This window comes from Amborella trichopoda, chromosome 6, assembly GCF_054954075.1.
Source record: "Amborella trichopoda isolate Santa Cruz 75 chromosome 6, AtrichopodaSantaCruz75HAP2 v2.0, whole genome shotgun sequence".
NCBI lineage: Eukaryota > Viridiplantae > Streptophyta > Magnoliopsida > Amborellales > Amborellaceae > Amborella > Amborella trichopoda.
Window position 1 is genome coordinate 41,206,318 of NC_142341.1, and position 24,188 is coordinate 41,230,505.

At 34.4% G+C, this 24,188-nt stretch overlaps 1 protein-coding gene and 1 long non-coding RNA gene across 2 annotated transcripts; one reads left to right on the forward strand and one right to left on the reverse strand.

Annotated features, from left to right (window-relative positions):
* Positions 1-9,260: 9,260 nt before the first annotated feature.
* LOC110006880 (uncharacterized) lies at positions 9,261-14,500 on the reverse strand. The gene is made up of 3 exons (XR_002280216.2): positions 13,812-14,500; positions 12,672-12,816; positions 9,261-9,571 (listed from the first exon to the last, which is right to left on the reverse strand). It is a non-coding gene; the product is annotated as an uncharacterized LOC110006880 (long non-coding RNA).
* A 4,896-nt stretch (positions 14,501-19,396) lies between these two features.
* Positions 19,397-24,188, forward strand: LOC18429955 (uncharacterized). Its single transcript, XM_006840121.3, has one exon. It carries the CDS (start codon positions 22,528-22,530, stop codon positions 23,737-23,739), a length of 1,212 nt encoding a protein of 403 aa, XP_006840184.1. The 5' UTR covers positions 19,397-22,527; the 3' UTR covers positions 23,740-24,188.

Here is a 24,188-nt window from a genome sequence, read left to right on the forward strand (position 1 = left end):
ATTTGCTGCTCAACAATAGAGTCAGAAATCTTTGCTTTAGATTATGCTCGCAAAGAAGCAAAATGGCTAAAGTATTAATATATGACCTACCCATATACCAAAACTGATATCGACAATCACAATACATTCTAATAATCATGATCCTATTGCAAGAACTTGTGATAATCATGATAATATTGGAATAGTATGTAATCTACACATTGCATGCAAACATAACTTCATAAATGTTAATAAGATATAGAGTGGTAAGCATAGAATAGTGAGATTAAAGGAAAAAATGGTCTATCCTTTGACAAAAGGCCTTGCAAGAGATTGTTAGAGAAAATTGGTAGAGCACGAGATCAAAGAAGTGATGCCGTGAGATTGGTGATCGCAGAACTTGGATTTTTCTTGCCCTTTTGAGAGAGAGTGAATAAATTATTTTTGCTCACAGAAGCTCTGTGTTTTTTTTTTTTCTCTTGCTGTTATTACGTTCTTCCTCTCTGTAGCTTCCCTTTTTATAGGGAGAGGTAAAATCCTTTAACGGTTATCTTTCCAATGGGTATTTGAGAAGGGTTTTCCTTGATCTTAGGGATATCCGTCCAACGTTCATATGAACATTGGTTTATGTGAACGTTGGATAACCATAACATTCCTCCTACAATTGTAGCCTTCCCATCCCACAATTGTAGGTAAAGTCACACGAGGCCTTATGACCATACATGCCAACATCTCCCACTTGGTCATGACGGCTGAGCATAATATTCAATCACATGTATACTCTCACTTTTGAGTATGACCCTTTAAGAAAATTTATTGTCATGAGGTTTTTCTCACGCTTTTCCAGATATGCCTCTCATAACAAATGTCTATCATGAGGATTTTCATGCTTATGTGGATTTTGTCACTCATGAAAAAAATGACTGACTTAGACATTTTCAAGTCTTATTAAACTAGTGTGCTTAGACAGTAGTTCAACACTTAGACCTTTTGTTAATGAGTCAGCGATCATATCTGATGAGGGCAAGTAACTAACGGTTACTTCACCTTTTTCAACTACATCTTGAATGTAGTGATATTGGATATCTATATATTTTTCTTTGGAGCTATTTGAATTAATTTAATTGCAGCTTGATTATCACAAAATATTTGGATCGGTCTGTCGATTATTTGCAGCTTCAAGTTATCTATGAAGCGCTTATCCAGACAGCGAAAGTACAAGCAGTGATACATGCAATGTATTCTGCTTCCTGTGTACCTACTCACCCTTGTTTCTTAGTAGACAAAGAAACGGCAGCCCCTCCAAAGAGAAAATATGTCATGAGATGAACTTACTATCGTCTTTATCCCCAAAAAAATCTGTATCTGAATATCATATAACTTCAAGCTTATCTGCTTGAAAGCACAATTTTAGATGCTTTGTTCTCTTAATGTAGCTTATAATTATTTTTACTGCTATCTAATGATATTTGTCTGGATTACTTTGATATCTAATAACAAGTCCTACGTCATAATTCAAATATGGTCTTATACATCTTACTGCATATACTAAACTACCAATAGCTTGTGCATAGAGAACATCAGGTTTTTCTTATCCTTCTGTTGGACAATCCTTCCTAGACAACTTTACTCCCTTTTTAACAGGAATAGACAATGGCTTACAATTTTCCATTTGAAATCTTTTAATAACAGAGTCAAGATATCTCTCTTGGCTCAAACAAAACATTTTTTATTTTCTATCTCTAGTTATTTTTATGCTTAGAACATAAGATGCTTCTCCCATATCTTTTATCTCAAACCGAGAAGAAAGCCATGACTTAGTTTTATCAATCATTTTTAAGTCATTTCTAGCTATCAAGATATCATCTACATATAATGAGAGTATTGTGAATTTACTCCCACTCTTCAAGATATACACACAATGGTCCAATTTATTTATTCATATCCTATTTGTAGGATGACATCATGAAATATTAAGTGCCATTGTCTTGAAGATTGTTTTAAATCATATAAAGACTTATTAAATTTATATACTTTATTTTATTGACCTTTAATTATGAAGCCCTCAGGTTGATTCATGTTGATGGTTTCCTTTAGTTCACCATTCAAGAATGCAGTCTTTACATCCATTTGGTAAAGTTCTAGGTCATAGTATGCAACGATTGTCAAAATTATTCTAATGGATATAAACATTGCAACTGGGGAATAAATGTCGATATAGTTGACTTTCTTTATTTGGGTAAAACCTTTTGCTTTAAATTTATCAATTGATCCATCAGATTATATTTTTTTTTTTTAAGTACCTATTTAGAACCTATAGGTTTCCTATCTGATGGCAAATCACATAGATCCCAAATTTTATTTTTCTCTATAGAATCTAATTTTTTTCTCATGCCATTAAGTCATTCTTGATATTCTTGTGACTTCATAGCATCTTTCAAGTCAAAAAGGTCATGGATTTTATCTAGGTCAATAAGGTTATCTGTCTCTTCACTCATATAGATATAAGAATCATCAAGGTATGATGGAAGAGCTCTATACCTCTTTTGACCACTTAACATTGGGTGTGTGTGTACTTCAACATCATCATGTTGATCAGGGCTATCCATATCCACTGTAGGTAATGGTTTTAAGTCATTTATGATTTTAAGTAGATTATCATTATCCACTACAGGTAGGTTTTTTTCAATAAAATCTTCTAAAAACTCAGCATCTCTGCTTTCAATGAGCCCCTTATCTTTATGATAAAATCGATATCCCTTTGATCCTTCGGGGTAGCCTATAAAATTGCAAACTATAGTTTTGTTTTCTAACTTATTTCTATGCTGATATGGAATTAAGACATGCGCAGTCGATCCCCTCTTCTTTATGTTTGATAGATCAGGTTTTCTACCTGTCCACAATTCATAAGGGGAAGAATCTATTGCCTTAATTGGAACCTTATTAAGAATATACATGGATGTGCTTATTGCTTCTCTTCAAAAGGTCTTGGGTAAATTAGCATGAGCCATCATGGATCTAGTCATTTCTAAGAGGGTTCTATTACGTCTTTCAGCTATTACATTTTGCTGTGGCGTATAAGGCATAGTAGTATGTCTTTTAATACCATATTATTGGCAATAAGCATTGAAAGCTTCAGATGTGTATTCACCTCCCCTACCAGTTCTAAGAACTTTGATGTTCCTACTCAATTGATTTTCTACTTCCCTTTTATATATTGTAAATTTTTCTAAAGCTTCTGATTTATGGTGAATTAGATAAACGTACCCAAATCTAGAAAAGTCATCAATAAAAGTGATGAAGTATGACATCCCTCTATGAATTTTAACATTGAGGAGCCCACAAATATCTGAGTGGACCATATTTAATAACTCATTAACTCTCTCCCTTTTATTGAATGATTTTCTAATCATTTTTCTTGACAAACAGTGCTGACAGCTTGGAAAGTCCACATTACTTAGATTTGGAATAAGACCCACTTTTATTAGCCTATTTATTTTGTCTTTTCCTATGGCCAAATCTAAGATGCCAAGTATATGCATCGACAACCATTGCACAATCAATATAACCAGGATAAGATGAAATTTTATTATTAGCTTTCTCATTTACATGAAGTAGGAACAAGTTGTGGTCATCAATCAAGTATCCCCAAGCATAAATTTGTCCACGCTTTTCGATTGATACTTTAATGATAAAAAACGGACTTCAAAACCCTTTCTAATAAGCAAGGGGACATATACAATATTTCGTCTCATGCAAGGGACAAAATATACATCAGTCAATACAAGATCGATTGTGCCTACATACAACCTACACCTAACAGATCAGAATAGGTGTTGTTTTCTATGTAGATGCGTTTTTCCTCAGCTCTTATTTGTTTGAAGTCCTCGAAGAGATCTTTTGAAGTTGCAATATGTCGATTAGTGTCTGAGTCTACCCACCATCCTTTGATGTCGTGGACTGCCATCAGGCACTTAGAAACTATACAAATAACTTCACGCCTCTTACTTCCACTTCCGCTATTCTTTGTATTTTGCGGGTTTCTATTCTTTGGGCAACGGTTCTTGAAGTGACCTGGTGACCTGGCTGACCACATAAGAAGCATTTTGGCGGTCCTTATTTAGTTTCTTGGTTGTAAGGTTTAGTTCCTCTGTTTTTTAACCTATTGTTCTTTTTATTAAACTTCCTTTGAAATTTCTGGTTATTTGACTTTGGTTGGCTAAAATTGGGAGGTCCTTGAGCAAGCATGAGTTCACTCCTTTTATCTTTGTTCATATGCTCTTGCTTCAAGGCTAATTGCATAGGTAGGTCCCCTAGTGTAAGAGATTTTGCTTTCAACCTAAGTGCAATTGTTACCATCCTCCGTGAAGGTGGAAAACTATTTAAAATAGTGGAAATTTGCATGCGCTCAGGGACTTCATTCTCAGCAATGGCTAAGTCCTTAGCCATAACGAGCATCTTGTTAACATATTCCATTATATTATTACCCTCTTTCATCTTAAATGAATTATATTGCTCTAATGGCAATTAGAGGTGTGTTTCACAGGTTAGGTCATATTTAGTTTTTATTGCCTCTAGCATTTTCTTGGATGTTTTATGATGCTTGAAAACCTTAATGAGGTCATCTTACATAAAAGTTAACATATATGTTTTTGCTATGAGGTCATATTCTAAAAAAATTTCTAGCCTTTTTCTTTCTTCTTCAGTTGGTTTATCACCAACTTCTGGTGGATATTCTCTTACTACATATATTATTCTATCTTAAATGAAAAGATATTCCATCTTCCTCTTCCACATCCAAAAATTATTTCCATTCAATTTCTCAACTTTAGAAAGTTCAGCTGTTACATTTCTACTTGCCAATTGCTCAGATTTGTGTGAGCAAACTAATTCTTTCAAAGTTCTAAAAAAGCTAAACAAGGCATGAAAAATTAATATGTGGTCAATACTTCTATAAAGAGAGCTGCAATTATTTCATAAATAATGTCAGTTATAATTGATGCCTTAAAAAAAAAATTATGAAATAAGCAATTTCCAAAACTATAAACAAGCACTACAATTATCAAATGTAATATAAAAAAAAATTCCCCTTTATATTATTTATCAAGGGTGCAAGAGCAATATCAAAGTGTGTGAGCCCATATAATAAAAAAACAAATATCAAGTATCAATTTCTATATCACACCAAGGCAATAAGTGCATTAATTGCATTCAAATATCAGCAATAAAGAAATAAAAATGGAGCAATAATTTTTTTTTTTTTATAATTTTTGTCTCCCCTTTTTCTTTCCTTTTTTTTTAATAGAAATATCAGCAATATATAAGGAAACAAAATAGAAAAAAAATTGTAGGCACTGATATTTATCGAAGAAGGAAACAAAATTTCAACTTCACGGATAATTTTATTCACAGATGCGACATAAAATTCTATCATATGAAAAGGAAACAAAATTTCAACTTCACGGATAATTTTATTCACAGATGCGACATAAAATTCTATCATATGAAATCTAAAATATCTATCCTTCCATATCACATTATAATTATCTTGTTAGTATAATGTAAACATATCACATTGTAATTATCTTGTTAGTATAATGTAACAGTAATATTGCATGCATTAAATATGTTGATATAAGATACCCGATATTAATCCTTTAAACAATAAATGGATTTATCATGTTGAGAATTTGCACATGCCAAAATATAGATGTAATGTTGTTATAGTTTTGGAATAAGCAATTATAGATATGCTTCCTAAGAAACAGTATACTACAACCTTGTAGCCTTTAAATCAGTGTTTGAAAACTCGTCGAGTCGAGCCGGACTCGCCCGACTAGATTCGAGAATCGTCTGCTACCGAGCCGGTTCCACAAAAAAACCGAGAATCGCTCGTGTCCAGAGAGAACCGGGCGATTCCGAATAGTGAATCGCTAGTCTCAACGAAAAAACCCGTATTTTTTGGATTTACATGTGGCAGCCTCAAGTTTGTGACACGTGGCCACCTCACGAGAGTGACATGTCGCCACATGGTAACTCACCTCACGTTTGCCACCCTCGCGTTTCTACACGCGCAAGTAAGTGTCAATGACAGATGACTTTATAGAGAACCAAGCAACACTCATCCTTCGATGTGGGATACTTCTCACAAAAAATCATTAAAGCAAGATGATAGAATATATATTATTATAGACACTACTAGAATCACATGTGGCGATGTGGCCATGTTAGTTGACAACATCGATTTTGCGGTGTATGTCTTGAGTTCGAACCCCATAGCGAACACCAAAAAATATTTTGAGTTTAAACCCCTTAGCGCACAACAAATTTTTTTTTTTTTTTAGTTCAAACCCCTTAGCGCACAACAAAAAAAATTTTGTTGTAAAAAAAAAAAAACAAAGGCAGAAAATACTGTTGTAAAAAAATAGAAAAAATATAAAATAAAAGGCTTTTCAAGATAAATATAAAAAAGATAATACAACATTTTTTTATTTTTCTTGTAAAAAAAATACAATTTGTTGTCAAAAAATAAATAAAGGCAGAAAATACTGTTGTAAAAAAATAGAAAAAAATATAAAATACAAGGCTTTTCAAGATAAAGATAAAAAAGATAATACAACATTTTTTTTATTTTTCTTGTAAAAAAAATACAAGGTAATATAACAAGTATTTCTTGCAAAAAAAATAAAACAAAAGGCATAAAAAAATAAAATGTACTTTGACAGCATCATTTTTTTATTTTTCTTGTTAAAAAAAATAAAAAGTAATACAACAAGCAAAAAAAAATGTAGTACATCTTCTTCTTTTGTCAAAAAAAAAAACAAGATAATCAACAAGTATCATATTTTTCTTGTAAAAAAAAATAAAAGATAACACAATAAGTATTTATTGTCAAAAAAATAAAAGGTATTTCTTCATACAACTTAGGAATAAATGGTCTAATTATATTTTTTATTTTTATAACATGATGGTCTTTAACATAAATTTAGTAATATTAATTTAAAGATAGGATTCATACAATGAGGCCATTTAAAATCTCTCTCTTTCTACTAACAATCTCTTCCACTAATTTATTCTAGAAACCTAAAAAATTAAAGAAAATTGTTACGCATTCTAATAATTTCTATATTGATAACCAAATCTTTTATTTTATTTATTAATTTTTGTATTATAAATCATGTAGTGTACTATTTTCTTACAGTTGTCAATAATACATTTTAAATTAGATGATATTATAAAATATTTTGGATTTGTTATTATTTATATTATAAAATATTGTTGGTATATAATATTATAGTTAGTTAGGTTGTAATAATTTGGGTTTTTTTAGCCGATTAGGGTTTTCCGTCAATTCGATATTTTAGTGGCCAATTTTTCATCGATTTAGTAAACTATTTATTGTAGTCTATATATGATTATATACTTAATCCACGATAATTCTATGATTTTTTTTTTGTGATGTAAATTTAATGGTCAACATAAGTTCATATAGGGAAAGAACATCTCAATATTAATAAATTGAAGAAAACAATGAAAGTTAATAATGTAGTACCCTCATTTCTTATTGAATTCATAAAAAACAATATTTAAAATGAATTTAATAATTGTTTTGAATTTTTTTAAAGCTTAATCATAGCGATTCGGCCCGATTCCCAATCCGGATCGTCGATTCACAGATCTGGATCGGTTTTTTAGATGTCTGATCCGAGTCACCGATCCGTTTTTTAAACCACTGCTTTAAACAATATGTACAAAGATGTCAAAAAGAGTTGGGGCTAGAATCCATAAAGTGATCATCTTCAGCAGGAATCTAACCTAGTATTTTATAGCCTCAAAATTCTTGGTGTAATGTGGTAGTTACAAGTTATTCATGTGAATAGTATAGTCAGTAGACGTAATATTTATATTGAAAAACACCCATTCTAAATAAATCCATATGATGGATAAGGTTAGTGAAGGCCTATGACATAAATAGGTTGAGTTAAGCTCTTCATGATATCTATGATTGTTTATAAGTCAGCATGTGTTAAATACATGGATACTCTTGCCAGACACAAATATAAAAGTGTGGGAGTGAGGTTGCTTTGTATAAGATGGAACTCGTCTCACTGATGAATTCTGAATATAAGCACAATGCCTAAAATATCTTGACCACTAAAAGATACCAAATATATATTAATTATGAGTTATATTACCAATCTGTTGGATAAGGAGCGGAATAATATATCCTCTATGTGAATGTTAAAATCGAAAGATTCCTTCATGGTATATAAATAAGATATCGCCTATTTTTTCATATTATTTTGAAAATAGTGGAAGAAATGTTAGTACTTTTAATTTGTAAAATACTAAGTTGTTTATCAAAATAATACACTTCTAAATTAGTATTTCCTAAGTTTATTAATAAAAAGAGATAATATTGCGGGCTTTTAGTCCTACATTTAGGGTCTGTTTGATAACTGAAAGCAAGTTCATGAACTGTAAATTGGAAGTTCCTGAAAAACTTCAAATTAGAAGTTCCTGAAGAATTTTTTTTGTTTTTGTGTTTGATAAACTCCCTGAGAAGTTAAGAAGTTCCTGGCTTCTGTGTTTGATAATCTCCTGAGAAGTTAAGAAGTTCCTGGATTCTTGTTTGATAACCTCCTGGGAAGTCAAAAAAGAACTAAAATCTATATTGGATTAGCTTTAAGTAACAGGCAAGATGTAAATATTAAAATTGAGACCTAGATATTTATTTTTTATTAATTTGTAGAATATTATTTTTTGGAATACAATATCAATTAAAAGTAAAATACGTTGGATTGAGAGAGAGAGAGAGAGAGAGAGAGAGAGTTGTGAGAGTTTTATCGATGAGTGAAACAAGTGTCCTAGAGAGAGATACATTTGTACACCAATTGGCATAAATGTTCCATGATAAACTGCATTGCACCTCAAAATTAAAGCAGTCTATAGACAATGTCTAGCACAACCTCAATTTAATTAAGTTTAAACAATAACCTATAATAGTTAAACATACATAATTAAAAATACAAGAACTAATAAATCAGCTCATTCAAACACACATGCACAATGCAAGCAGTAAGAAATCAGCTCATTCAACAATAACCCATAATAACTTGAGCACTACTTACATTCAGTACTAAGCAATGTGAAACTATTCATGAGTAAATCTAAATATAATGGGGTTTTAGTTGGTGACATTGGTCAATCCAAACTGCAATATATCAATATAAGCACACAACACATTGGCAATTATCTTAAGAGTATCTGGTACCAGTATCAGTGTTGACATGATGCAAGATAGGTGTATTATTAAGCATATAGAAGTTTGCTTGCATCATAGGCAACAAGAAGTTGAACAATGTTCAATATACATGGTCACAATTATTTTCCAATATCTATATATGTCACGTCCCAAGAATTTACAATACGGATATTCCTGAGATGTGACAGTCAAAACATATATACATCTCTTTTTAGGACAAATTTACAATGGCGAATTCTTACAAAGTAACAAAAGAAAGTTTAAGCACAACTACAATATCTTCCAGAGTTGATCCTGATGAGCACTCAAAATGAAACCGCAGTTATCCTGAAAAAAATGTTTACCATAATTTGATGAGTTTGGCTACTCAGTAAGTGATCATCATAATCCTAAAAATAATCATGGTTGAAAGATATCAATATTTTCAAAAAGGAGATCTATTAACAGAAATGCATCGGCAGTTTCACTTTCAAAAATGCATAATTAAGTATAATTCGAATAATTGAAATGCATATAACATTTTAACGGCAGTGCATAATTCAAAAGATTTCACAAAATACCCTACTGGCGTCCCAAGTAGGTCACCTATATACCACATCAACATCCTGATGGGTCCACTTAATCGCTATCGACGTCCCAGATAGGTCCACGTAATCCTTGCAGTTCCACTTATACCTCACCGGTGTACCGAATGAGTCCACTTAATCCCTACCGACATACCGGATAGGTCCACTTATACCTCACCGACGAACCGGACGAGTTCACTTGCATACTTAAAGTATTTCTAAATCTCTTTAAACATTTGAAAGCAGCAATATCATGTACTCAACATATCACTGAAATTATTAACATATCACTGAAATTATTAATATGAATTTCACTGAAACCATTAATAACAGTCACTTTCAATAACATTTCAAAAATAACCAGTCAAATATTTTGGGCTCAGATTTAGAAAGGTAGCGGTTCATAAAGACATTCTAGCATAATTGCCAATCTAGTTTGTATAGAAACACTCTTATAGAAATTCAAGAATACGGAATTAAAAACATTTCACAGACAATGCTATAATCAATTGCAAAAATATCAGTTTTCAAATAATAAGGCAGTCATTTACAATGTCTAAATATTTAAAAACAATAGAAAGAAATCTCACAATTTTACTAAAAGAAGAAATATCACGTTTATTTCTAATAATTTTACAGTATCTAAAATTTTCTAACAATAGACAAGAAAATATAAATAAATTTATTTCTAAAAATTTACAGCATTTAAAATTTCTAACATAGGTAAAATATCACAATTTTATTAAAAAGAACAAATTAGTTTTTTAAGATAATGAAGTCACTTACCTAAAATATTTCAGAGGGAGCTTCCGATAAAAATTCGGCTAGAGAGAGAAAGATCTCAGTGTGTTGGGAGAGCTTATATAAAAGTTTTCTAAGGTGGGAGTCATCACCTCTCTCTATTTAAATTCTTAAGATACATTATTATATTATTTATTAAGCTCCACTTCATACATGATGTGCGACAATATTCTTATACGTGAAACCAATGGTTTAAAAACCGGATCGGTGACCCGGATCGGGCTTTTCAAAAACCGATCCGGATCGGCGAATCGGCGATCCGGATCGGCGAATCGGCGATCCGGATCGGAATAGGGTGAATCGGTCAGAATAAAGCTTCAAAAAAATCCGAAAAAATTATTAAAATTCATTATAAATATTGGTTTTTAGGAATTCAATAAAAAATGAGGGTACTCCATTAAGAATTTTCATGTTTTTGAATGAATATGCAAATATTGATATGTTCTTTCCCTGCATGAACCGCCGTTCAGCATTTAATTTACAGTATTTCGTGCTCATCCCTACACTGTTGCTGTTGGGACTCGATATGTGAATAATATGGTTGGGATAGGGTGGCCTCGGAATCATCATCTCTCTCGTTTTCTCTTTGAATAATATGGATTAAAAAAAAAAAAAAAACAAATTTTCAAAAAAATCTATCATGGATTAAAAAAAAAATCACAAATTTTCAAAAAATTCTATCATGGATTACAAAAAAAAATTCGATCATGGATTAAACAAAAAAAATCACAAATTTTCAAAAAATTCAATCATGGATTACATAAAATTCGATCATGGATTACATAAAATTCGATCATGGATTACAAAAAAAAACAAACAAAAAAAACAAAAAATTCAATCGTGGATTACAAAAAAAGAAAAAAATAGTTCGATCATGGATTACAAAAAATTCAATCATGGATTACAAAAAACTCTATCATGGGTTACAAAAAAAGCAAAAAACAAAAAATTCAATCATGGATTAAAAAAAAACAAACAAACATTTCAATCATGGATTACAAAAAAAAAACAAACATTTCGATCATATATTACAAAACATTCGATCATGGATTACAAAAAATTCTATCATGGGTTACAAAAAAAAAAAAAAAAACAAAAAAATCGATCATGGATTACAAGAAAAGAAAACAAACATTTCAATCATGGATTACAAAAAATTCTATTATGGGTTACAAAAAACCAAAAAATTCGATCATGGATTACAAAAAAAATCTATCATGGATTACCAAAAAACAAAAAAAAAAAAAAAAAAAAAAAAAAAAAAAAAAAAAAAAAAAATTCCGTACGGAATCGCCGATTCACTGTTCGGACTCGCCGATTCCGTACAGTGAATCGGCGATTCACTGTACAGAATCGTCCGGTTCTCTCTAGAACCGGACGATTTCCGATTTTCGGGCGATCCGGTTCCTTTTTCACTATTTCCGAGTCGAACCGGGCGAGTCCGGTTCGACTCGGCGTTTTTTAAAACGCTGCGTGAAACCTTTAAGGCTCACGTCAACTAAGGGATGTGGTATATGAAAGGTAAAAGGTTAACAAAAGTGGTGATGGTCCCTAAGGACCATAATATTTATATGGACCATCACACTATAAAGAATTATTTATTTATTTATCTATATTTTTTTTTTTTTTTTTTATTTTGAAAGTTTAGGATTGTTACAATATAACAACTCCACTCTCCACTCTCTAAATACCATGAGCTCATTAAGAAATCAAGGCCCCAAGCAAAAGTAGCCTGGCCCTAATGGAAGTATCCAGAGAAGGGGAGATAATGGGCTCTATAGCGTCTGCGATCAAAATTCACAAAGATAAGAAACATTCTCTACCAACCAATGAATTTAAATAACAAATTTCTTACAATCATCTTGAGCATGATGTCAGAAGGTCATTTCCTTGTTTAGCGACATGCAGATAACCAAAAAGCAAATAACAGCACGTACTATAGCTTCACAGAAACTATTGGAATACGATAAGGGATAGCTTCCAAGATCACAAGATCAACAACCACGTATATATCAAATGTATTTCATCATGGCAAGAGATACACAGATTGTAAGGCATACCTGTTGAGAGAACAAATCAAGTGCACTCTGTCCACTTGTCAACATTGTTGCAGCAACAAAAACAGCCCTTTGCAACTTTTTGTGGAAAAGCCTCCATAGCATATGATATACAAGCACCTCCAAAATCATGCCCAGCCAAAATGGCCTACATTATGATGGAACATGAAGGATTGTTCAAGTCAAATTTCAAGAAAATCAAGAAGAGGCTTAACATATTGTCAGAGACTTTTAATGCTGTTTGCATCTGAGGAGTCCATTCCAGAACCAGTTAGGTCAATTACAGTGATCTTGAATCCACCTTCTTCTAAGTTCCCAAATGTTTCTCAAAAAAAAAAAAATTAAGCTCCTAAGTAAATATTAATTGTTTCTTTTTCCTAGCAGCTGATTTCTAACACCTAAAATATACAGCACACACAATCGGAAGTCCAGTACATCCTAATTATATCCTCCAAATCCAAAAGAAACTAACAAACAAAAAATCACACATTTCAAAAAAAACATTTGCAGAAGTATATTTGGAAGAGAAGAACATAAAAATGATAAGTTCAATAAAAAAACTCCATACCTTATTAACACTACAGATAACAGAACCCAAAGTCCAATAAATTCTAAATGCATCCAAAAGAAATACAAGAATCAAGAAACAACAATAAAAACATTCAAAACCAAGCTAATGCAGAACCATCGTCTTAAAAGAACACAAAAATGACAAACAAATTTCAAATGAAAAACACCAGATTTAGAAGATGCACAAACTATAGTAAACACAATTCAGAAGATGCACAAATTCAATAACTACTGCAAAAAAAATTGCAGAACAAAATCAATAACTCTTGCAAATAAATTGCAGAACTGAGAGAATGTCAGAGCAAAAATTTAAACAACGAGTTCCAGAAAAAGAGCGATGGATCAAAATGAGGCAAAATTGAAAGTCTCATATGAAGTATCGGTTAGGGCACAAAACAGGGTTATGTTCCATGAGAGAGAGAAGAATTAGGGCAAAAATAGCATATTGAGAGAGAGAGAAGAATTAGGGGAAAACTAGCACATATTTGAGAGTGAGAGTTCTTTGCTTCAAGAGCTCAAGAACAAACACAGAAATCAATAACACAGAGAGAGAGAATCAAGTCAATAGCATACCTCAAGATCTATGGCAAGGATTAGAGCTCAAGGATTAGGGCTGCTTGTAAAGCGAGGGGTTTTCCTAAAGACGTAGTGTGCTGCGAACAGAGGGCTGGCTCAGTGGCTGAACTCAGGGGTCATGCTGCGAAGAGAGGGGTGCTCAGCGGTGAAGATGGGAAGCTGCGAAGAGAGGGGTGCTCAGCGGCGAAGAGAGAGGTGCTCGGCGGCGAAAAAGCTATCGAAGGGGACGAAGTGACAAACTTCCAATTTTTAAGTTCCGACTTTCGGGTCAAAACGTTTTTTTATAAATGGACGTAAGAAGATGAATAGTAACCTGAAGTTCTTATTTTAAGTTCTCGTTTTTTATCAAACACGAAAGTAGAACGGTACTAAGAAGTTCTCAACTTCCACAAAGACACTTCCTGACGCCCTTATGAATAGAGTAAAAAAAGAGTGGTATTTATATAATACAAACTATTTCTAGCATTATGTTCAAGTAATAAAGGGATTTGAGTGAGGTTGCATATGCAACGCATGCGAAGCGTGCGATGCGCACACATGCTTGTGCGGGGCGAAAGCGGGTACTTCATACTTCACGCGCTCGCAAAGACACCCTTGGCCCCTGCACGGATCGGGCCTGTACCTCGCTATCGTTTTACAAGATGCAAGACGCGACTGGACTTATTTTTCGACACATCGATTGGTGTGCGTGCACCAGAATGGCGCGATGGTTATAATAGTTTATGACCATTGGTGATTGTTGGGTTCCTAACAGTCGCACTGCATTGCTAACAGCACCGCTGTTCACTTGGAAAGCAACCTTCCGCTTTCAATAGGCATCCGTTTTTCCCTTTCCTACCCACAATTTTCGATCCGTTTTCTCTCTTAATACTTTTTTTTTTTTTTGCTGCTCTAACATCCCTACCGATTTTCTCTCTTTAAAATTTGTGCTCACTCTCTCCCTCTCTATGGTGAGGCAACTTTAGTGCTTTAAACGCTCGTCGTTTGAGTGCATGAACCGGTGAGGTAGCTATCATGACTTTCTATTTTCAATCTCGAGGACTAGTTTGCCTAATTTACTTTTTTACTTATTGATATATATCTAGAAAAGGGGGCAATTATAGTTTTGATAAAATGTTTTAAAGGAACTTATGTATGGATCCATTTTTTATACCGTTATAATGCAATGATTCAAAAATAGCCCTCTCTTATTACCTAGAATAGACCTCTTATTACCGAGACTGATAGAATCCAAATTTTTTTTTTTCGTCAAATTTGCCCTGGGTTTGATCTTTTAGACGGCTATTTCTTTATCTTCTCTCGAATAATGTCTCTTCTGAATTCGGGCCTCTCTCTCTCTTTCAAAAACCCCAAATTCTTAGTGCCCTGCTTTCTCTCTTTAATGGTGATCACGATTTTTTATGCTGAGGAGGGGTTGTCGAAGGTGGCGCCAGTGCCATTGATGGGGAGTGAATGCATTGGTTTTGAGTTCGGGATACTCTGAGTTGAGCCCATGTTTCTTTTTGGTCTTCTACAAGGGAATCAGTGGATGCGTTTTGTTTGTTATGCACTTACTGTGTATGTTCCATGAAGAGAACCTAAAAGACCTGCATTTACTTGTGCAGGAGAAGGTGGATAAAAAGCCCTACCAAGAAATATCTCCCCTGCAAAATCAACAAGGCATTTGTTTCTCTACCTTAAAAAGCCCTGCATTTGCAGCAAGAAATGCCACGGCGAGAACCTAAAAATTTATGGCTTTACCCAAAATGAGCTCATTGGCTCCAACCCTGCAAACCCATTTGGTTTTACAGGTGCAAAATTCTTCTCATCCCTTGAGAAGCCTAATTCAGGTGCCCGCCCTGAAAACCCAGAGCTTTTTTTTGGTCAAGAGTTTTTGCATGGCGAGGGCGACTCAGAGGGACAAAGCTCAGAAGAAGGGGACAAAGAATTTGGGGTTTTTGAAACGGAGAGAGAGAGAGAGAGAGAGGCTCAAGATCAGGAGAGAGAATAAGAGAAAAATTGAGAGCAAAGTCTCGAGGGGGGAAGCGAAGCAAAGGGAAAACTTGGTAAAAAATAAATAAAAATAAAAATACATCCGTTCTTCCGGATAATAACGACCAATTTTCAAGCTATTGGTATATATTAAAAAAAGAATGTACGTAAATTTCCCATGTTTTAACATGACTGAAAAATAGGAGGGACCTCTCATTCTTCTTCATATTTCTTTATAACCTCCGCATTATATTATTAAGCCTCTGTTTCACCAACCATTTTCCAACATCACTTGTGATTTAAAGTAGTATGACTCGAAATCACTGGAGTTGGACCTAAATAACGAGGTCGCCAATTTTGATTTGAGGAACCTTGAAATCACCTAAGTTTTATATATTATATTTTTTATCTAATCAGCCTAAAAACCAGATCAAGTCCGACCCGGCTAGTTGGATTCCCTTGCGTTTCAGATTCCGATTCAAATGGATCTGATTCCGATTCGGATTCCGCTTCATAAATCACTCTTTTAAGTGGTTACCAGCTAAAGAGGGTTATTCCTTGAAAAGAAGCTACTTCTCCCTTGAACAAGTTGTCTTGTTAGAGGGTGGGCTCCCTCGGACGTGCTCTCCACCCGACCATCCTTGCATTTTCAACAAAGGTTTTCACCTCCCTTCACTTTCATTTTTTATGCCTCCTTTCTATATCCTTTGCATATGCATGCGCGTTGGCATCCCTACTCTATGCTACTACCCCTTCAACACCTAGGTACCCACCAGGAATCCTTTAGCACTAAATGACTTCCCCTAAATTCAAGGGCCCAAGGATAAGTAAAGGGATTGTATAGTATTAAGAGGTACAATCATTTTTAACCATTAGATGTGAAAACTGGTAGATTGAAGCATGTCACAATGTTCGAAATGTTTTGTTTCGAGCTTTTATAGTTTCAACCACTCAATTTCACATCTATCAGTTAATAATAATTATAAAACTTTTTATACAATTCCAAAACCACCTAAAAATAAAAACTTTACAATGAGCATGTTGCCCTAGCACAATTTTATTTTACTAGTGGCCTTAAGTAAAATCTCTTCCTGGTCTCATGGAAGCCTATTGTCCATTTGCTCCTTTACATAAAACCTAATATATGCATAATTTTAGTATCCCCGATTTTGAGGATGTAACCTCTTAAACCTAATAATCAATCTCAAAAAAAAAACTCACTATATTTGTTTGAAAGAAATAATATTTTAAAATTGAACACAAACTGTCCAATTTTTAAACAAAAGAACTCAAATTCAAATTTTGTTTAAATAATCATCTAGGGTGTGTTTGTTTGTAAGAGAGGGCTACCAAAAGCCCTTCTTCCACAAAGTATGTAAGCCGCCCCTTCCATTTGAAGCATAGAAATGGCTTCTATAAACCAACATTTTTTATTTTTTTTAGAGAAATGCATTGTTTCGTACACTTGTGGAAGCCGTGGGTTCCATCTTGTGACTTCCATGATCATGGGTCTCCAACTATCCAAAAATTCCACCAAAACAAACACGCCCTAGTGATTCTTCCATGGATCCCAAAGTTTGAGATTTAAAAAAAATATTTCGAAGTAACTTTGCTGCCTAAACACGAACCATCTAATATTTAAATAGTAAGATCTCTAAGTGTGAACTCAAATTCAAATTATTTAATATTTAAATAGATGATTATTTAAATAATCATCTAGGGTGTGTTTCTTTGTAAGAGGGGGCTGCTCCACAAAGTATGGAAGCCGCCACTTCCATTTGTAACATGGAAGGGGTGGCTTCCATAAACCAATATTTTTAATAAATAAAAAAAAAAGGGTGTTGTTCGGTACGCTCGTGAAAGCCATGGGTTCCAACTTGTGACTTTCATAGGCCTCCAACTATCCAAAAGTTCCACCAAAACAAACACGCCCTAGTGATTCTTCCGTGGAACCCAAAGTTTGATATTAAAAAAAAAACAAAAAATCTTCTTACTAACTCTATTGCCCAAAGGAATAACTGTACAGTATGCTCCATTGGAGCATTCGATGTGCTCTAACCACCGAAATAATACTCACAAATTTGGCAAATGTAAAAAGCCCTAAATCTTTATACCCAAATCACCAAAAATAAGCTTGCCCCTAAATTTGGCAAAAGCACTCAAGGTGGCAAAAACTGCTCATATAGGCCCAACCAAGCACAACAAGCCCAATATGTGATGTGCATTGTTCAACTTACTTTCATTTGATTCTAAATTTGGAGTTGGTTTAGTTAAACCAAATGATAGATTAGTGGACATTCAAGACCTCGATTTTCTCTTTTGATGGAGTAGTTGATTGTAGTTGGTGGTGATGGTTCACCCTTTGTTTTTTCATATCTCCCTTTCAAAAGTTGAGTGAGAGCCAGGCTCTGAATATACAAACATATCCTGAAATTTCACCAATTAAGGGGAATGAATACAGCCTCATAAACCAGCTAAAGTACATGACTCCTACAACTGTTTGCCTAAACTAATGGCCTCCTTCATGCCCACATTCATTTTTTATGTGAATTATTAAACTTCTTGTGAAAACATCTCTCTCTCTCTCTCTCTAGGAATCAAAACAAAGGGAGTCCTGACTTGCACACTTCATGTCACTTAGTGTCAACAACGCATTTTGTTTAATTCTCAAACCTAACCTTTGTCTCCTGATTCTCATCTCTTATATATATATATATATATATATATATATATATATATATATATATCACCTATATATTTCTGATGCCTTTTTCTCTTAAAAACACATAGCTCTAGCTGTCCCGGCTTAAATAAAAATAATGAGGATATAATAAAACAGTGGGCTTAATAAATAACTATAATAATGCAGCACTAATACTAATCTACAGACATAAGGAAAGTTCAGTTGGTGGTCTTCATGATGGTACTCGTGTAGATGAAGGGGGAATGGCCCAAAGTACAAGTTAGTCTTCTCACGGGATAAGCTTCTTTATTACTAGTTATGTTCCATAACACTCACTAATTGGCTACACGTATTCTTTGTATGTGTGTATTTATTTTATGTGGGTATTGCATGTATGTTATGTATGTATATACATGTATGTGTCATTCATTACTGCTGTATGCATATGTGTGTATATGTCTTTGTATGTATATGTTTTAGGTGGGTATTCAAATACCTATCATCATGTAGTGCTTAATTGATTGTAATGATTTCATCATTCAAACACTTCTAAGTCCCCTTTGGACACGCCTATAGTCGTACAAAGAAATGGCTATATTTATCTTTAGGGGAGAATTTTGAAAATATTTATAGGAAAAGTATAGAATGAGACCATTTAACTTTGGTATAAGGTGGTCACATTAATCTTGACTATTGGATGTGAAAATCGCTGGCTGTAATTATTCCATTGACCAAGCTCAAACTTCAAAAGAAATTTTTTCAAATTTTTGATACATCCAAGCTATCAAATTTCATAACGCAAGGTTGTAAGTAATTGTACCCACCTTTTATCAAAAGTAAATGATCTCATTGTATACACTCCCAAATTTATATATATTTTTATGGGATCAAGAGAATGGTGTTTCTTTACTTCCCTTTTGACTTTTTTTTTTTTTTTTTTTTTTTTTGTCAGTAGTTCTATAAGTATTTTGGCAATAATAAAGATACATAAAATATGCTATCTTATGAATTGTGAATCGTCAAACCGGGATGCCTATTACTGATAAATAGTCCCATAATAAAACATTAGTTAAATTTCATAGGCCCTAATGGGGTGTTAGTCCAATAATGTCTACATGGATACTAACTTAGCTCTCTCTAACATTTGAGCACTTGAGAATTGGGAATCATAGGATTCATGAGGCCCTCCTTAAAACCCTTTAGCTCTCTAGCCCAAATATTGGGGCAAAGCTGAATCTTTTGATGGTGAAGGGTCTGGGTATTGATGATGAGAAGGGGGGTGTATGTTGAAGAAAAGTTCAATGGGACCAGCTGGATTATATTCCCATAAATATGCACATGCACATGCACACAACCATGTGAACTTTTGGGATGAAAATGAAACCCAAGTGAAATGGAACTATGCCAGAATGATAAAAATATGTGGTGTAAAACTAAAGTAAGAATCATTGAATCTAGGGCTTTCTACTTTTTTGCAATTCCTTTACCTTTTTCCTATTTTCCCTTAAATAATTGTAAAAGTGGGTCACTCCATCTCCCTTGAAAAACCAAAAAGAGCCTCAAAGAAGGAAAGAATAAACCCAAATGTGGGTCCTGGTAGACTCATTTGGAAAGAGGGAACATGGGGTATGAAAGTATGAATTTCACAAGGCCATTGTTGACACATGACTTTCTCCTCATGCCAAGGTAACTTCTAGAGAGAGAGAGAGAGAATTTTAGGGGAAGCTCAACATGGGTGTACTTTTTCATCTACATCTCTCTCCCTCTAGTTTATTGCTTCATTTCACAGTTGGGAATTAAATAAACTGTTACACTCACTACACAGTTCTTGTTAATGGAAGGTAAGTGGCTTTAACTTAAAGGCTTCATTGGTTGTTATGCGGGTTAATTTGACAGCATCCAGCATCTCACAACTGCCAAGCATGTTGAACCAAACAAGAACAAGAAGAAAAATATAATATTAACAGAAGCTCATATCTGCCAAGTCCTTTGAAATTGCAACAGAGACTGGCATGCTTGATCATGGAATGAAAGTTATAGGTATCATGTCCATATAACTTGGTGGCCTATTCTAGACAAGTTTTATCCTCTGCAGAGAAAGCATTACTATATTTGAAGGTGAGCCACAAGGAAAGTGCAGGAACCATAATTGGGTCCTCACTAGAAGCCTTGATTTGTCATCTAATGGTTGGTCAGATGGCCTCTTTTCTCTCTCTCTCTCTAAAAATTTTGCATGTTCAACATTAACAATTCCCTTTATGGCAATTGCAGTTGCATCTGTCTCTTAATATACTCTCCTTTACCTCATATTCAATGGTGTGCTCTATTATATTATATGTTAACCTTTTTCTTTCCATGTTGGTTTACAGGCCTGATGCACAAAATTGAATATTGATATGCATTGAGGTTAAAGAAGAAACATTAACATGGCTGCTGCTTCTCTCTAATCATCAGCCATTTAACCTGTGCATGCCCTGAACCATGTGCAATGTGATTAAAATAATTGTCAAAAACTTAGCTGAGTAGGACATTCATATTTTACAGGGAAAAAGGCTAAACAGAATATAATTCTTTTAATCTTGGAACTTGTGATATTGTTCCTCCTGTTTTCTAATTGTCCATACTTTGGTTATCATATAATCTTCGTCATAGATTGTCGTTATATACCTGATCTTGCTTATCGAGTTTGTACCGAGTGGTCTAGTGCAAAGAATAATCTTTGGTTTCTTGCTTAAATTTTTCAGATTTCTCAAACCAATTTGGAATATAGGATGCTAATGATAAGAAACCAGAAGCCAAATGGTGAATGTAACTTAATAATACAGCAGTCCCCTGCTGATCCCAAAGGTCACTCTGGTTCAGTGAAGCAAAGGAAGGGCCAAAAATTATAATAATAAGAATGGAATTTGATATTTTAATGGTAATATTATAAAGTGCAAAGCCAATTATTAAACATAATTTACGAGATAATTAAATTCCTATATCTGTCCTCATCAAAGTTAAATCTGATTGCGTCTCTTAACCATTGTATGACAAAACTTACATCAATAAAGAATGCATGCTTATGTACTCTGATGACACTGGTAATTATTTTACTCTCTGTTTGGTAGCCATTACTAAGATAGTTGTTAAATTCTCGATGTCAACCCAAAAGGGTAAAAAATATTCTCTTCTCTCACTTGATTTTGGATGGGCTCGATTAGTGAGACGAGCCCACGAGAGAAAGTAAGAAGTAGGAACAAGAGAGAAGCTCTTGTTCTTCCTGGATTTATGCTTAGTGGAATGCAATAAGCTAATGGCCTCGTCTCTTATGTTAGTAACTAGATGCATATATGGTCCACAAAAAATGGTCCAAATCTATAGTCATTAGAATATGCAATGAAAGCCTGCTTATGGGATCAATTATGGCTTATTTTATTGGACCAAACAGTAAAAGTTGGAAAGGACAAATGGGTCTCAAGGGAAAGCACATGATTACCAAGAAGGATCTGTTAACTAACAGCAAAAAGTGGTCTGAGGCTCCATGTCACAGTCATATTCTATATGCCCCAATGGAACAAGGATCAGCCAAAAGAAAGAAGCCCAAAGATGGAATAAGGATGTTATGGTATGAGCTGTCAGGTTTCGATTGGTTCTTAGCGACATTGAGTATGTGAAGCACGAAATTGCAGGGGATGATGGGGCCTTCAAACTGTATGAGAAAGGGATATAAAGCAAACCCTCCACCTTCTGGATATGACTAACATGATTATTAATTCCCTACAACAGTTTGTGGGTCCTTTAAAGGCCCATTAGTAACTTAAACCCAGGATGTCAAATGCTTAAATATAATCATTTAGGTGTTGGGTGGAAATCTTGGGTTCATTGTGTTTTTTCTCCTCCCTCTTCCCTCTGTGACTCCATTGAGCTCAGTCTTATTTCTTCTCTCTTCAACCCCGTTTCTATTGCCTCCACTTCCATTCATACTCTTGTTAAGGGAGTGCCACTATATGTGCTGGAAATTTGTAGTTTCAACTTGAGATCCACCCAGATAACTATCCTAGAAGTTCAGGACATCACATGGAAGAGCAGGCTTTCGAGATTGCAGGATATGTGCAAAAAGAATTGCCTTGTTATTTCCATGCAATGGCCGGGAAAAGCCTAATTGCTGATCCACTTGTGTTGAATGTCATTGCAGAGTCGGCATGTCGAGGGGCCAATAGATCTGATGAACAATTCCCAAACAGTTATTTGATGGGAAAGGCAAACCAGTCTTCATTGTGTCCTACCACAGGAATCGGCAAAGAGAAGGTACCTGAGCAGCCCATTAACTCTATTAGCGCTATCTTGAGGTTTCTGAACTCTAATGGCGTTTCCTCCACAAAAGTGAACTCCATTAATCCTAACTTAGAATCAAATCAAACCCAACTCGGTTTAAATGATCCACCTTCTTCTTCACCCTCGTCTTCTACAACACCCTCCGCACCAGTTTTACGTCTACAAATCCCTGAGACTCTTCAAGACTCTCAGGTAGTTAAAAACCAGAGTTGTGAACCCATAACCACTCCAAATTTAGATCTTTGTCAGATTGAGCTTCAGCTCTTTCGAAAGCAGCAAGAGCTAGGTCTTGGGTGGCTTCAAACCCATCACAGGTTTGCGAGTTCTCCATCAAATGTCTACCATCTTCAGAGTAAACAAAGCAATGGTGGACATGGGCAATTGCCAAACTTTCTTGGGCCAAAAACCCAACGCATGAAATACATGGGAAGACCATTGGAGGGCCCTAAATCTTCATCTCCCAAGCTTTACAGAGGGGTGAGGCAGAGGCATTGGGGGAAGTGGGTTGCAGAGATAAGATTACCAAGGAACAGAACCAGAGTTTGGTTGGGTACCTTTGATACTGCAGAAGAAGCCGCATTAGCTTATGACACAGCCGCTTATAAACTCAGAGGAGACTATGCGCACTTGAATTTTCCAGACCTTAAGCATAGGCTGAAGGCTAATTCAAATGGTTCTTCCTCTCATTCTGCAACTGCTGCACTTTTAGATGCAAAATTGCAAGCTTTTAATAAGAGTTTGACTCCTCAGAAAGAGACCCAAAAAGTCATTGACCAACCCAAGCTACCTCTTCATCAAGATACAGCGATCACAGCTCCCTCAAATCAAGTGAAGAAGGAAACCCACCAAGAATCTCCAAGTAAGTCTGATTGGTCTGATATGGATGAGGTTCTATTGAGTAGAATGCCCTCATTAGATCTGGAGACTATTTGGGATGAACTTCCTGCTGCATGATTCTCACTGTTAAGTTTTTTAAACTTTTTCCATTTTGGTGTATAATTGGGGATTCAGATTACGTGAATTTGCTCTGTTCGATAAGGGAGAACACACTTTTCTGAACCAGTTGGAGGCCCATGGATTAGGGAAGAACATTTCTTCATGAATCACTAGAAACCAGGCTTGTAGGCCTCATCTGCAAATGTTTGTTTAGCTTAAGTTCTGGTTATTGATCCATTTTGATCTTGGTTATCTCATGAGACATTCATTAGAAGGATCTGGTGATGTTTCTGAGAATTGATCATTATGTCTCTATCTCATACTTGCAGGGAAACATTGTCAGATACATGATCATGTTCTTTTTGAGTTTTCAACTCCTTCCCGCTTCCATGAGAAAAAATGGAAGTGCAAAAAGAAAATGTAATAATTTTAGCAATGTAATCATTTATTACATATTAGGTTACTAA

What these genes read in the sequence shown, in the direction of transcription:
- LOC18429955 (XM_006840121.3), top strand. Translation starts at nt 22,528, where the DNA reads ATGGAAGAGCAGGCTTTCGAGATTGCAGGATATGTGCAAAAAGAATTG.